The following is a 12,984-nucleotide window of genomic DNA, read 5'->3' on the forward strand; positions in this document are numbered from 1 at the left end:
TACTAACCAAAATACAAAATCAAAATGACATTAATAGGGTCAAAAACACATCAAAACCAATCTAATATGTGCCTAACCAATGTACCCTCATTGTTACCACAATTATATACACTTTAATATCAAAATACACATTAATTCAATTCATCAACTCATTCAAGCAATGCCAAATCAAAATACCTAACAAAGTTACCACAACCACAACAAATCAAATATAAGCAAGCTACACATACTAACATAACAACTATATCTCATTCTCATACCCTTTGCAAATTCGTTATTTGCACAAAATATCATTCATAACATTTACATAAGCCAAACATTAACCAAAATAGCACAAGAGCCTATGCATGCCATACAGTCTGAATTTAACATTTCAAAAACTACCGAGATAAACTGGATAGTGTGACTTGAGTGCTGATCCGATCGTCCACCCTTCCGAAAATCTATAATGACATTAAACAACACAAGTAAGCTTAATGAAGCTTAGTAAGTTTGACGAGATAAACAAAAATCTTACCGAACTAACTATAATAAATCAAATAATAAAAATCATCCATAACATCTCCTTGTCATTCACAACTTCAATCGGTAAATATATCCGTATTCAAATCAATACAAAAATAAATAACATGTCTTTCAAATTCACTAAATAAATCACTTTACCGAAAATTTTCCATTCAAAGAACGACTTACGGATAAGAGTACATCGTCAATAGAAGCTCATAAGAGCTAGTCCTCCCAAATATGCCAACAAAAGCTCGAAAGCTGAACAGAAGCTCGTAAGGGCTGATCCACCTAATCACACCAAATAGAAAATAAAACACGAGAGTTTGCAACAAATGCTAAACCCCGGTTTACTTGGGTAAAGTGCTGATATCTCCCTCCAATAGCATCTCCATTCCAAACCCCAGTCATACACCAAATCACGAATGTACTCAAATTACGCGTTCAGTTAAAACTGAATATCCAATTCCATATTATAATTCAAACAATAATTCATTTCCAACAATAGAATATATGCATAATACTAATCATCAATTTATACAAATGTTAAATTTTAACCGTATGAACTTACCTGGACTGAATTGTAATAATTGTAGAAGTTTAGGGACTATTCTGCTATTTTTCCTTTTTTACAAGTATCTACGGGATCTTGATCTAAAATATAAAATTACTCATTTATTAGCATATATTTCATTTCCAATCTATTTTACAATTAATACCTTTTTATTTTTTGAATTTATGCAATGACTCTGAACTTTTACAATTTTTACAATTTAATCCCTTAATTAGTTTTAATCCCTTAATTAGTTAATCTATCAAATTAACTACTTTTCTCAAATCAATAATCTATCCAAATATTCTAGGCCCTTATACAGCCCCTAATAAACCTAATATTCACTATCAGACCGTAATATTTTGACATTTTCACAATTTAATCCTAAAATCAATATTTAACAAAAATCACTTTACAAAATCATCACACAACACAATCAAAGCTCCAAATCCATGTTATTCATCAAAAACATCTAATATTTATCAATGGAAACTTCCAAAATTTTTAACATAATTAGAAACGAAGATACGAGTTAGCTGGACCTAGTTGCAACGATCTCAAAAATATAAAAATTAAAAGAAACGGGCAAAATTTGCTTACCAAATCATCAAACCAAAGTTGGCCGAATACTAAGCCCTAGCTATGGCTTACTTCTTTAACAAATTGGGTGAAAAACAAAGGTTACAGAAGATGACGCCACGGTTTATTTGTTTTACTTTACTTTTTATTATTAAATTACTAATTTAACCTTTTTTATAATATTAAAATTCACCCATTTAATGTCCACGTCCATTATTTTTAATAATGGTCTAATTCCAACTAAGTCCCTTTTCCTTATTCAATAAACCATTTAATCACTTAAATCAAATAGTGACTAAGGTTTACATCTTTTACAATTTAGTCCTTAATATTTATAAAAATATTTAAGGCCCGGTTTATAGAAACGAGGTCCCGATACCTCACTTGCTAAAACTACTTGACCTTAGGGTCTTACCACTTGAACCTAATAAATTGTTATAAAACATAAATTACCAGATCAAAAACCTTTTTAAAACCATCGTAAATATTAAATAATAATATTTACAAACTTACTTGCCGAATTTGGTGGCCTCGAAACCATTGTTTCAAACACCACTGAAAAATCGGGCTGTTACAAAGAGTCTTTTCAATTCCTTCTGTTATGTAACTACCTTCCTATTTAACATCAATAATTTTAATATTATTTATTTCAAAAATTCTAACACGTGTGATCTTGTATTAGCATTATTCCCGACTTAAGGGCTTTAAGGATGTTACGTATCTCCCCCTTAAAATTTATCTAACTCTACTAGTTGTAGATACTTATCTCTTCCACAATATGATATTTCACTAAAGAAATTTCATTATTTCTTAGTTCATTTACTTCTCAAGTAGAGGTGTGCATAGGCCGGGCTACCCGGCCCGGCCCGAAGGCCCGCCCGAAAATAGGAGGGTTCGGGTAAAAATATAGGCCCGAAATATGGGTTTGGGTAAAAAAAACGGGTCGGGCTCGGGTAAAACTTTTTTTGCCAGGGCCCGGCCCGAATTATATACTAAATATATATTTTTTTATTTTTAATCATATTTATATTTTATTTTCAATTTTAATATAATCACTTTTTATTATATTTTCAATTTGTGTATTGTTTTAAGAATTGTTTTAGTATAATTTTTTATTTGTTTCTTGTTTTAATATTTGTTTTAAATGTATTTGATTTATTATATTTTAAATTTTTTTATTTAATGAATATGGGTCGAGTCTGGCCAGGCTCGGGCTTAACAATTTTATTTCGGGCCGGGCCAGACCGGACTCGGGCCTAGAAAGCGGGCCTAAAATTTTGTCTGGGCCTGGCTCGAACCCGGCCCGGCCCATGCATACCTCTATTCTCAAGCAAGGATTCTAAAATTTTAATAAAATTTCAATAACTTCTAGTGAACTCACATGTAATGAAATAAACCAGTATCTTTCCAACTTTGACAGATTCTATAAGCCTCAAAAATCAACTTTCATTTCTTTTCAATTTGATGACATTTTTAGAAACACTTTCTGTCCCACACTATATTCAATATCTTTTCTCTTAAGATCTGCATAGAATTTATGTCTATCAAAATAATTATTTTTTCAAATGGTCTTCCCTTCTGTTTCTTTGGTGAATCCAACTCTACAATCTTGTTTTCACTTCCATTCAAATATTGTTATAGAGTATAAAGATATTGAAAAAAACCTAATGTTCTGTTACTTGGGACATAATTTATTATATCCTTTTTCATTCTCTTCCATTAATGATACAGCTTTAATTCATGATATATTTTATTACTTCCCAAATGCATGACAATTGACCTACAATAAAATTTTCGAAGTATGCTTTATTTTTAACTTATCAATATCGTAAACTATCTTGAAATCACAGTCTTTTCACTGTCAATTTCAAATCTTTTTTTTTTCTTTTTTCCTTTTTTATCATTCTCTCGTTGTGCATACTTAGGATATGTTTGGTTCAGTGTATTACCTAATACAATACAGGCCGAATACGCGCGTATTACATGACGCCTCTAATCCGGCGTTTGGTTCGCTGTAATAGGCATTACGGGCGTAAACCAATCCCGACCTAATCCCCTTTTTCGCTGCTTTTGTAATCCCTTCCCAAATCCCTGTAATACCTATTACGTCCGCCTTCCGTCCCCTGCTCTCTGTTTTACCCTCCCTCCCTACCCAACCCTCTCCTATTCTGTCCTCAAAATTTCTCCTTCCATCTCCCACCGTTTTTGTTTATTATTCTGTCCTCATCGTTTCTTCAGTCTCTGTCTCCTCCCATTTCCTCCCAACCCTATCTGCAACTCTCTACTGCTCTTCAATATTTTCACAAAATTGAAAATACCTGATAGCTGAATCCAGTGAATCCTTTGAAAGTGAAGCGTTTTTCGGGTCATCACCTCTAATCCAATATCGGGTGAGTTTTATTTCGGACCGAAATTAATCTGCCAATTCTTTTGTTCGACAATCTTTTATCAAATATTTTTGCATGGTACAGTCTGAAGCTTTGCTAACTAGGGATGGATTGTTTGACAAAAGTGTTTATGGAACAGAGAAGAAGAAAGCCAGTTCATCTTCCAAATCCAAACGAAGAGGAGCCCTCAAAAGAAATAATGGTAATATGTTTTCTTTGAAATTTTTGGGTAGAATAACTCTTATATAATGTTGGGTGAGTTTGTTTGAGTTGTAAAACTTCTTTCACATTGACATGTGGAATCCCATGAAACTATTCTTTTAGACCATGCTGTTTTTTTTAATTACTTTTTTTAAGAGATAAGAGCAAGGTGCAGAACTAGGAATTAGTTTCTGGGAATGCCTTTCTGCTACTGTTTCTGTAATCTGAAATTGTGCATTGGAATGCGAAGTCATGTTGGACTGTTAGATATTTGTTCCAACAAGTTTTTAATGTGATTTCTGTGTTTGAAGTTTTCAGTAGTGGAGGTAAAACTGTTCCTTGGACCATAGTGTCCTGACGGTGAAAAAACAAGTAGTGAATTTGTGCTTATATGCTAGGCTGACAAACAGTTGATCGTTTGCTATTTCACTGTTCATTTGGTCATGTCTAGCTCATTGTTTTTTTGTTCGTTGGTGGTTTTTGGGTGATTCCTAAACTTTGGTTGACTTTGTTACCAAGTTGGATGGATGTGTTTTTGGAGAAATAATCTACTGTCTTGGAAGACAATGGTCTTGCAGACTCATTTCTCATGAATTTCTACGTTTCTATTGATGTCTTAGATCTATGGTGTTGGGCAGTTGTCCTTTCTTATGCTTCATTTTATATAATTCCTGTGCATTGAATGAACTGTTGTTTCTTTTGGTGTATTATTATTGGTAAAGGGGGGAAATATGGTGCTATTTTCAAGAAAATTGGACAGAAATCATTGAATGAGCAAAATTCTGAGTTCTGTCTGTGTTTTTTATTAGTCGCTGTTTATAAAAGCAGAGCCACTTCTATCATGTCATTGAGCAACATTTTGTATTCAAAGTACAGAAATTACCTTCCATCTACAAGACTCTTCTTAACTTTTAAATTGTTAGAATGCTGACTCCATCACCTTTCAACTACTTGTGTGTCATTCTGATGTTGTTTTACATGATATGTAGAATCAAGCGGCAAAATGAAGGTGTATCATGGTTATTTGGCCAGTTCTTATCATACAGCAATCATTTCTGGGTTTTCTCTGATTTCATCCTATTTGGAAAGTGTGGCATCATCAGGGAATAGGGTAACGCTCATTCTCTTTTCTTTGTGGAATATTTGGTAGATTTTTGCCCTCCACCTATTTAGATATCTGTAATTGCTGTTTTGCTCGTCTTCATCAGATGTTGAAAATTTATGGTTGCCAGTTTTAAGTATATTTGGTGGTCATTTGATGTGATTGTTGTGTATTGGGAATAGACCTACTTTAGCCAACTTTCAGATTTGGAGGTCTAATCTTTGTAGCATAATGTTTGTCTTGTTTCAAATCGTTGATGCTTATTTTCTTTGATGCACTGCACTACTGCTCATGTCAAAAGTCATCTTTCTCAGGTTAAAGCAGTTGTGATAGGTCTTGGTGCGGGCTTACTTCCTATGTTTCTTCATGGATGTATGCAATCTATGCAAATTGAGGTAATTCTTACGTTACCCTGTCAAAGACATGTTAAACTGTCTTTCAAAAGGAATTGCTTTGTTAAAAATTTTATTGAATCTTCTGATTGATTTTGAAGTTGACTTCACTTGATGGAAATAGTGCAATGGAATTTTTATGCACAGGGAGTGGAGCTAGATCCTGTTATGCTTAACCTTGCAAGAGACTATTTTGGTTTTACTGAAGATAAACGAATGAAGGTAACTGACTGTATCTCAGTGCATTTTTAGTTTGAAGTGATTAATCCTTTCCTGAAAAATTAGTACCATTGTCACTGAATAGCTTGTTTCCAATAATTATCAAATTGTTTTTGTTTCATCCTTAAACCTGGCTTCAATATAACTCAACTTGGGAAATATTCTTGATTCATAATTTGACCTTCATAGGCGTTTATGGTCAATGATGCCAAACCTTCAAATTATTGTCATTAGAGGCTGGATTGTTTGGTCTAATTAGGAAACCTGTGAGGCCCTGAATATTATCAAGCCTTAACTGAAAGTTTCTTATGAACTTTCTTAAACCCTCTTAGGTCAATTGTCTAACTACACACAAATATTTATGTTATTATCAAGACGCCAGCCGTATAGGAAGTATCTTCAATGTCTTAGGTATAATAATAAAAGTTGGAAAAGATAGAATGAATATGGTAGGAAATTTATCTGTTTCACCTTTTCAAGAATGCATTTGTAAAAGAATTGTAAGATGACAGATATAATATATATTTTAAATAGAGCTTCAAATATTTTCGCCTTCCAATTTTTTAGGTACATATTGCTGATGGCATCCAGTTTGTCCGGGACTACAGAAACTTATTTTCAGCTGGCAATGAAGTGCTCCTTTCTTCCAACGGAAGTTGCAAACTTTCAGATGCTGAAAGCAGAAGTACCGCTATTGACATAATTATTGTTGATGTGGACTCTTCTGACTCAAGGTGAATTGCTCTATTAACGGCTACAACAATTGTTGTTGCAAAGCGGAAAGCTTTTAAATACATCTTTTAATCACCTCTGTTGTATTGTCTTTATAGCTCTGGACTGAGATGTCCTGCTGCTGATTTTGTGGAAGATTCTTTTCTTCAAAACGTAAAAGATACTCTTTCCGAGCAAGGTCTCTTTGTTATTAATTTGGTCTCAAGGTCTCCTGCCATCAAGGATGCAGTTGTCTCAAGGATGAAAGAGGTGAGATTAAGAACATAAATACTCGCTAATCAAAGTTCATCTCTTGTTTCATGGTTCTATACTCTCTCTATAAATCTAATGTAAATATATTTAAAAGCTTCTTATTACTATTTATTTCTATGTTGGTCCGACTCTTTTTTCCTTAAGTACCCATGTCCGACCTTTATCTTTACATGGATTCAAGGATATGACCCTCCTAGGAATGTTTACTGCATCCCATGTAGTCTAATGCTACTATTTATTTTTATAAATTTAACTTCGTTGATTGTTTTAACCATCGGGAACTTATTATGTGGATTTAAGAATTTAGAAAGCTAACAGTAGTTCTTGGATTAACTAATTTTTCGTTCTCCATGCTTACAACATTTATGTAGCATCGAACCATGCAAATCTCATTGCAATTTGGTTATGTTATGCTCATCATTCAGGTTTTTAGCCACTTATTTTGCATTCAGCTGGAGGGAGAGGTCAACCTAGTACTTTTCGGTCTTTGTTCAGAGTCTCACATTGAGGAGGATTGCATACCTGATGCTGCCCTTAAACTTGATAAATTGCTCAAGTCCGAACATCCCGAGATAAGCCAGAGCATCACAGATGCAGCAAAGAAGCTCAAACGTTTAAAGTGAAGACCGTTTGATAACAAAGTTTCCCCTTTAATGTATTCTCAAGTAACTCGAGAGCAAGCTTTTGCAGATTTTGAAGCAAATGGCATTGAAACTGGGTGACTGAAGATTGCGCCACAGAATGAGAAAAGTCCGAGGTGGGTTTTTATTTCTTTTCTTTGAATGGTATGCATTCTTACCATTAAATATCAATGTTCAAAATTTTTGATGTTGTAAAACTATATAACATATGGATTTTAATGTACAATTTCATTTTCATCTAACCTTTTCTTAATATAAGTTAATTATGTTTATGCATAATATAATTCTCAAGTTATATATTGATTTTAGTAAATTCATATAAGAACATTTTATTATTAAGAATTTTATGAAATTATATATCACTATATAATTATATTTAATATTAATTATTTTAAATTGTATAAATTCATATAAGAAAATTTTTATTATCAAGAATTTTATGAAATTATATATTATTATTAAATTATATGTAATAATTATTATTTTAAATTATACAAATTCATAAACTATAATCATATTAGTTATAATAATTTTAAATTTTATTAAATCATATATTTAATTAAATCATATTAGTTATAATCATATATTATGATTTGAGTAAATTCATATAAGAATATTAATTATTAAGAATTTTATTAAATTATATATTTTAATTATATTATATTTAATAATAATTATGTTATTTTATATTTTACAGTATCATATATTATGGTTTGAGTAAATTCATATAAGAATATTAATTATTAAGAATTTTATTAAATTATATATTTTAATTAAATATATTTAATAATAATTATGTTTAAATATGATTAAATTATTTATTATTGATATTAATCTTATTAAAATTTAAATAAAATAATTTACCAAAACAAATTTCTGCTAATTATTAAGAATTTTATTAAATTATATATTTTAATTAAAATATATTAAATAATAATTATGTTTAAATATGATTAAATTATTTATTTTTGATAATAAATAATCTTATTAAAATTTAAATAACAATAACAATTATCATTTACCAAAACAAATTTATGCTAAGGGTATTCTGGTCATTTTAGTTTTCTACATTATGCTATTACACCTCTATTACATTCAACCAAACACAGTTTTATTATTACGCCTCTATTCCATTACATTCAACCAAACAGTTGATTTGCTATTACACCTCTATTCCATTACACCTCTAATCCAATCCAATACACCTCTAATCCAATACAGCGAACCAAACGTGCTCTTAATATGTTGTAGTAAGTGCGGTTTTATTTTCAACTCAGTTAATATCACTCCATTTTATTCCAGACTTAGATGAAAATTAAGAATTTTCTTTTTGAAAAATATTAGTTATGAAAATTTGTTTGAATTCGATTGGCAAGTAAAGGGTAAGTAGTTGACGTGTCAAAATTTGAATGGATAATAGGAAAGATTGGAAGCCCGCCCACTTATCATCCTAAACCCTAACCCCGCCAATATCTCTCCCTCGGCTCTACCCTTTTAGCAAAACAGAGCGCCACTTTTCACCCTTTCTTCTCTTAACTCAAAACTCCAAACCCCCCTTCGCAACTGCTCACTTTCGCCAGGTACCTCTTCCTTTTCCTTCTCTATCCCCAGATCTCGATTTCACCTTTTCTTTTTCGATTTTGTATTTCGTTTTATTTGATGGCATTGAATCGCTGATTCGTTTCCAAGCTTCGGTTCTGTTTGGTTACTGAGAAAAAAAAACTTGAGATTTGAAGCGCGTTTTTTTTCCCTTTTGGCAGAGAAAAAAATGGACCGGTACCAGAAGGTGGAGAAGCCGAAGGCTGAGACGCCGATAAACGAGAATGAGCTGAGGATTACAGCTCAAGGGAGAATGAGGAATTACATTTCTTACGCAATGACTCTGCTTCAGGTTTTTCATTGTTTCGCTTAATATACCTTCCTCTGTTATTCTTTTCATGTCGGATATTTGCATTGTATTAGGCGTTAATTTAAGTGTGTTAAAATAGCGAGTAGCGTATTTTTTTAATAAAAATATTCTGTTGTTGAGCTAAGGTATCGTTTTGTTTTACAGGAGAAAGGTGCAAACGAGATTGTGCTTAAAGCTACAGGTAGAGCTATAAACAAGACTGTCATGATTGCTGAATTAATTAAGGTAGTTGTTTGATTTTAATTGGTTATTGTTTCATTTATCTTAATTTTGTTGTTATCTATTCGTTTATGAATTCATGTCCATAGCTGCGTCATTCGTTTTCTTAATGATAATGTAATCTCTAAGCATTTGAGAACATGTTGGTTTTGTTATATCTCTCCCGTGCATATTCTCCAATTTGGAGTTAGAAAGATAAAGGAAGATATAAATTCATGAAATGCGATTGCTCTTATCTTTATAATCTCCCTCCCTCTTTTTATGCGATTTTGTACTAAAATGTTTTAACTTATTCCAGAGGAGGATTGCTGGTTTTCATCAGAACACATCAACTGGATCAATAGACATAACTGATACATGGGAACCTCTAGAAGAAGGCCTTCTTCCGTAAGAACCTAGATTTCCCGTTCTTTCTGAGTTCGGGCATTCATTTTCTGGCTAGCACTGATGTCTCATCGCCTCTAATCTATGGTTTACTTGAACAGCCTAGAAACCACTCGCCATGTTTCGATAATCACGATTACTTTGTCTAAAAAAGTTCTGGATTCATCTTCAATAGGGTAATTGGCCACTACTTGTCTGTATTTAAAAGCTCGCAATGTTGAATATATTATTGTTCTTTGAGCCCTGTTATTTACCATGATTGTCTTGGCATGCTGCTCTTTCGGTCTGCAACATGTTATGATGTTAGATATCAACCTCCAATTCCAACCGATCAAGTGAAGGCATCAGCCGAAATTGAGGGAAATGAAGGAGGTAAGGCAATAATGGACGATTATTGATGATTATGCAAGTCTGCTTTATGCTGTGTCTGGTATGAATTGATATTTATACTCCAAGTTATGCAAATTAGAGGACTCTGCTGACACCCAAGGCAAAGGACATGGGGGTCAAGGAAAATATGGAGGTATATAAGCAAAACAGCATGGCTTGTTCTGTACTGGTGTGAAATTGTCGTGACCTAAGTTTGAGTCATAAAGGCGTGTTTGGAAAAAGTCATATTCATTCTTTTATGTTGGAGACAATTAGAGTTAAAATCCTTTCACAGATTCAGCTATAGTATCTTCCTCTCTTCAACTTGTACTGGATATCAACTTCAAAACATGGATGTGCTTAGAATGGTGATGAGATTAATAGAAACTTGAATTTGATGATAAATTAAGATTCAATTATATCCTTTTGGTGATAAAAAGGGTGAAGGGGACAGTAAAGAAACAGTCTTGACAGCACAGTTGGTGCTGTGTCTTCTGTTGGTTGCAAATAGTTGCTACGTTTAGTAGCACGTTTTATGCTTTCTTTATCTGAATATCTGTAGAACAGATTTTCGGTTCTAAGGCATTTTCTTGGAATGGGATGGCAATAATCCTTGGGCATGGTGATTGATTGGGAAAGTCTATTATCCAGATTTGTGCTGTGTATCACCAGATCATATCTTTTCTTTTTCATGAATTTATTGTAGCACATGTGAAACAAAACTTACGTGTAAGTTTAACTTGTGCAGGCAATATCAATGGTGGCATGGTGGACAATAGGAATGGAGGATGGGATGGCGGACGAGGTTATGGAGGCAGAGCTCAGGGTCGTGGGAGGGGACGTGGTTTCCGAGGGCGTGGTAGAGGGTATGGTGGTGGAAATATGCAGCGGGACTCAGGATATTACAACGGTAATGATCCATCAGGACCATTGCCTGGCCAGGGTCGTGGTAAATCTTTGCTTCCAATGTTGCTTTTGGTTTTGCCGATCTGTTCTACTGACTTAACTTTTAGTTTAGTGACTTGACGTATCCAGAAACCAATATTTTTTTCTATCAAGAAACAGATTTACAAGAAGCTATTTTCTTAGTTGAGAGTCTTTAGGCAGTGTTTCTCTGTTATAAATCGCTGCTGATAAATGTCATCATGGGATTTCTCTGTTATCAATCACTGCTGATAATGTCATCATGTGGTTACTTCTGGTAGATTTTTCTTTCGGCGAATGAGTTGCTTTAAAAAGAGCATAAATTATGGATTACACATGGTTAAACGTCCAGTGTATTGCCAATAATCTTTATTAATAATTCTTCAAGTTGCAAGTATGTGATTGATTATTGTTTTAGAAGAAAACAAAATATATATGAATCTCCATAAAAGGATTAGCTTCTCTTTTTCCCTCATATTCAATGCATGCCTATACATCATTTTATTAGAGCTACATTCACCATTTTTGTTTAAAATCACTGGTTGCAGGTGGACGTGGGAGAGGACGAGGACGTGGTCGCGGACCTCCTGGTCAAGGTTTCAGATCTGATGGTCCATTTCAGAAAGCTGCTTGAGCATCTACAGAAGTATGGCTTTAAATTGAAACCAAAACAGTGGATGGCTGCTGGCCTTTACGCATTATTTAAGGCTTTGATTGCAAATTTGATTGGTAAGAGACCTTATCTATTGTTTTCTAGGCCGCAAATTTTGAGGGAAATTGGTAGGTAGATGATATTTTATCACGCGCCGCCAATGTTTGTGCAATTTTTTAGTTATTTTTAGATTAATATTGAAAATGATTTTCTCGAAATAATAGAGCAGCAGTCTGCTTGTCATCTTTTTTAGTGACGTTTGTCATGTTGCATAGTTTTTTTTAACATTAATCTCAGTATAGGATTAATGTTTAAAATTATTCATAATTTTTTTTAATCTTTAAATAAGAAAATAATGTGTTCAGAGGCGAATATAGGGGAGTTGGTAGGGTCTTGGTGAAAATTTCTATTTAGGCTATTGAATTTTTTTTTAAATTTTAAATTAGTAAAGATAAAGTTGTATTTTGGCTCCCCTAAAATTATAAAAATTTGATATAATCATTTAAAAATTATAAAGATATAAATTATAAAAAATTAAAATTTCATTTCGCTTCCCTAAAAATTTATTTTTGCTTTGTCTTTCAATGCGTTTCAATACACTTGAAACTATATTCTCTTGCACTAATAATAATATCCATGTTAATTGAGTTAAGACTCGATTAGCTTGTTCAATATTTAAAGAATAAATGATATATTTAGTGAATTTAAAATATGATATAAATAAAAATGGTTACCATTAATTCATATTTTAAAATTTAGTTATTTATATTTATGATAAAAAGAAATAAGAAACAAGATTAATGGTTATGTATGGATTATACTACCTAGTATGATCTTGTCAAGTATCTGATGCCTGTGGTAATTATGTATTTAATAAAATGGAATAATAAAGTATATTTATAAATTATTTTTTAAAAAAAGTTGTAGATATTATTTTAATAGTCTTTACTGTAAGTTAAAAATAG

At 32.4% G+C, this 12,984-nt stretch overlaps 2 protein-coding genes across 5 annotated transcripts; both read left to right on the top strand.

Moving 5' to 3' along the window:
• The first annotated feature begins 3,955 nt into the window (after window positions 1–3,955).
• Window positions 3,956–7,717, top strand: LOC107903815 (eEF1A lysine and N-terminal methyltransferase). The gene is made up of 7 exons (XM_016829984.2): window positions 3,956–4,225; window positions 5,214–5,335; window positions 5,641–5,721; window positions 5,866–5,940; window positions 6,505–6,671; window positions 6,768–6,918; window positions 7,347–7,717. Exons 1-7 carry the CDS (start codon window positions 4,099–4,101, stop codon window positions 7,542–7,544), a joined length of 921 nt encoding a protein of 306 aa, XP_016685473.2. The 5' UTR covers window positions 3,956–4,098; the 3' UTR covers window positions 7,545–7,717.
• Window positions 7,718–8,966: 1,249 nt separating this feature from the next.
• LOC107925362 (ribonuclease P protein subunit p25-like protein) lies at window positions 8,967–12,271 on the top strand. 4 transcript variants are annotated; one of them, XM_016856023.2, is made up of 9 exons: window positions 8,967–9,142; window positions 9,323–9,453; window positions 9,616–9,696; window positions 9,989–10,077; window positions 10,176–10,250; window positions 10,382–10,446; window positions 10,544–10,597; window positions 11,192–11,353; window positions 11,916–12,271. In XM_016856023.2, exons 2-9 carry the CDS (start codon window positions 9,331–9,333, stop codon window positions 11,999–12,001), a joined length of 735 nt encoding a protein of 244 aa, XP_016711512.2. In that variant the 5' UTR covers window positions 8,967–9,142; window positions 9,323–9,330; the 3' UTR covers window positions 12,002–12,271. The 4 variants fall into 4 exon arrangements, with proteins under 4 accessions (XP_016711512.2, XP_040968733.1, XP_016711511.2 ...); XM_016856022.2 differs by having other exon boundaries at window positions 8,988–9,142; window positions 11,192–11,392; XM_041112799.1 differs by lacking the exon at window positions 10,544–10,597 and having other exon boundaries at window positions 8,987–9,142.
• The last annotated feature ends 713 nt before the right edge of the window (window positions 12,272–12,984 follow it).

The sequence above is a fragment of the Gossypium hirsutum genome, chromosome A01, assembly GCF_007990345.1.
Source record: "Gossypium hirsutum isolate 1008001.06 chromosome A01, Gossypium_hirsutum_v2.1, whole genome shotgun sequence".
Classification (NCBI taxonomy): Eukaryota; Viridiplantae; Streptophyta; class Magnoliopsida; order Malvales; family Malvaceae; genus Gossypium; species Gossypium hirsutum.

Excerpts from the sequence above, each read along its gene's own strand:
- LOC107903815 (XM_016829984.2), top strand. The coding sequence starts at position 4,099 with ATGGTACAGTCTGAAGCTTTGCTAACTAGGGATGGATTGTTTGACAAA. Across the intron at positions 5,941-6,504 it reads CTGAAGATAAACGAATGAAG|GTACATATTGCTGATGGCAT; the intron begins GTAACTGACTGT and ends CCAATTTTTTAG. Across the intron at positions 6,919-7,346 it reads TTGTCTCAAGGATGAAAGAG|GTTTTTAGCCACTTATTTTG; the intron begins GTGAGATTAAGA and ends CTCATCATTCAG.
- LOC107925362 (XM_016856022.2), top strand. The coding sequence starts at position 9,331 with ATGGACCGGTACCAGAAGGTGGAGAAGCCGAAGGCTGAGACGCCGATA. Across the intron at positions 10,078-10,175 it reads CTAGAAGAAGGCCTTCTTCC|CCTAGAAACCACTCGCCATG; the intron begins GTAAGAACCTAG and ends TTACTTGAACAG. Across the intron at positions 10,251-10,381 it reads CTGGATTCATCTTCAATAGG|ATATCAACCTCCAATTCCAA; the intron begins GTAATTGGCCAC and ends TTATGATGTTAG.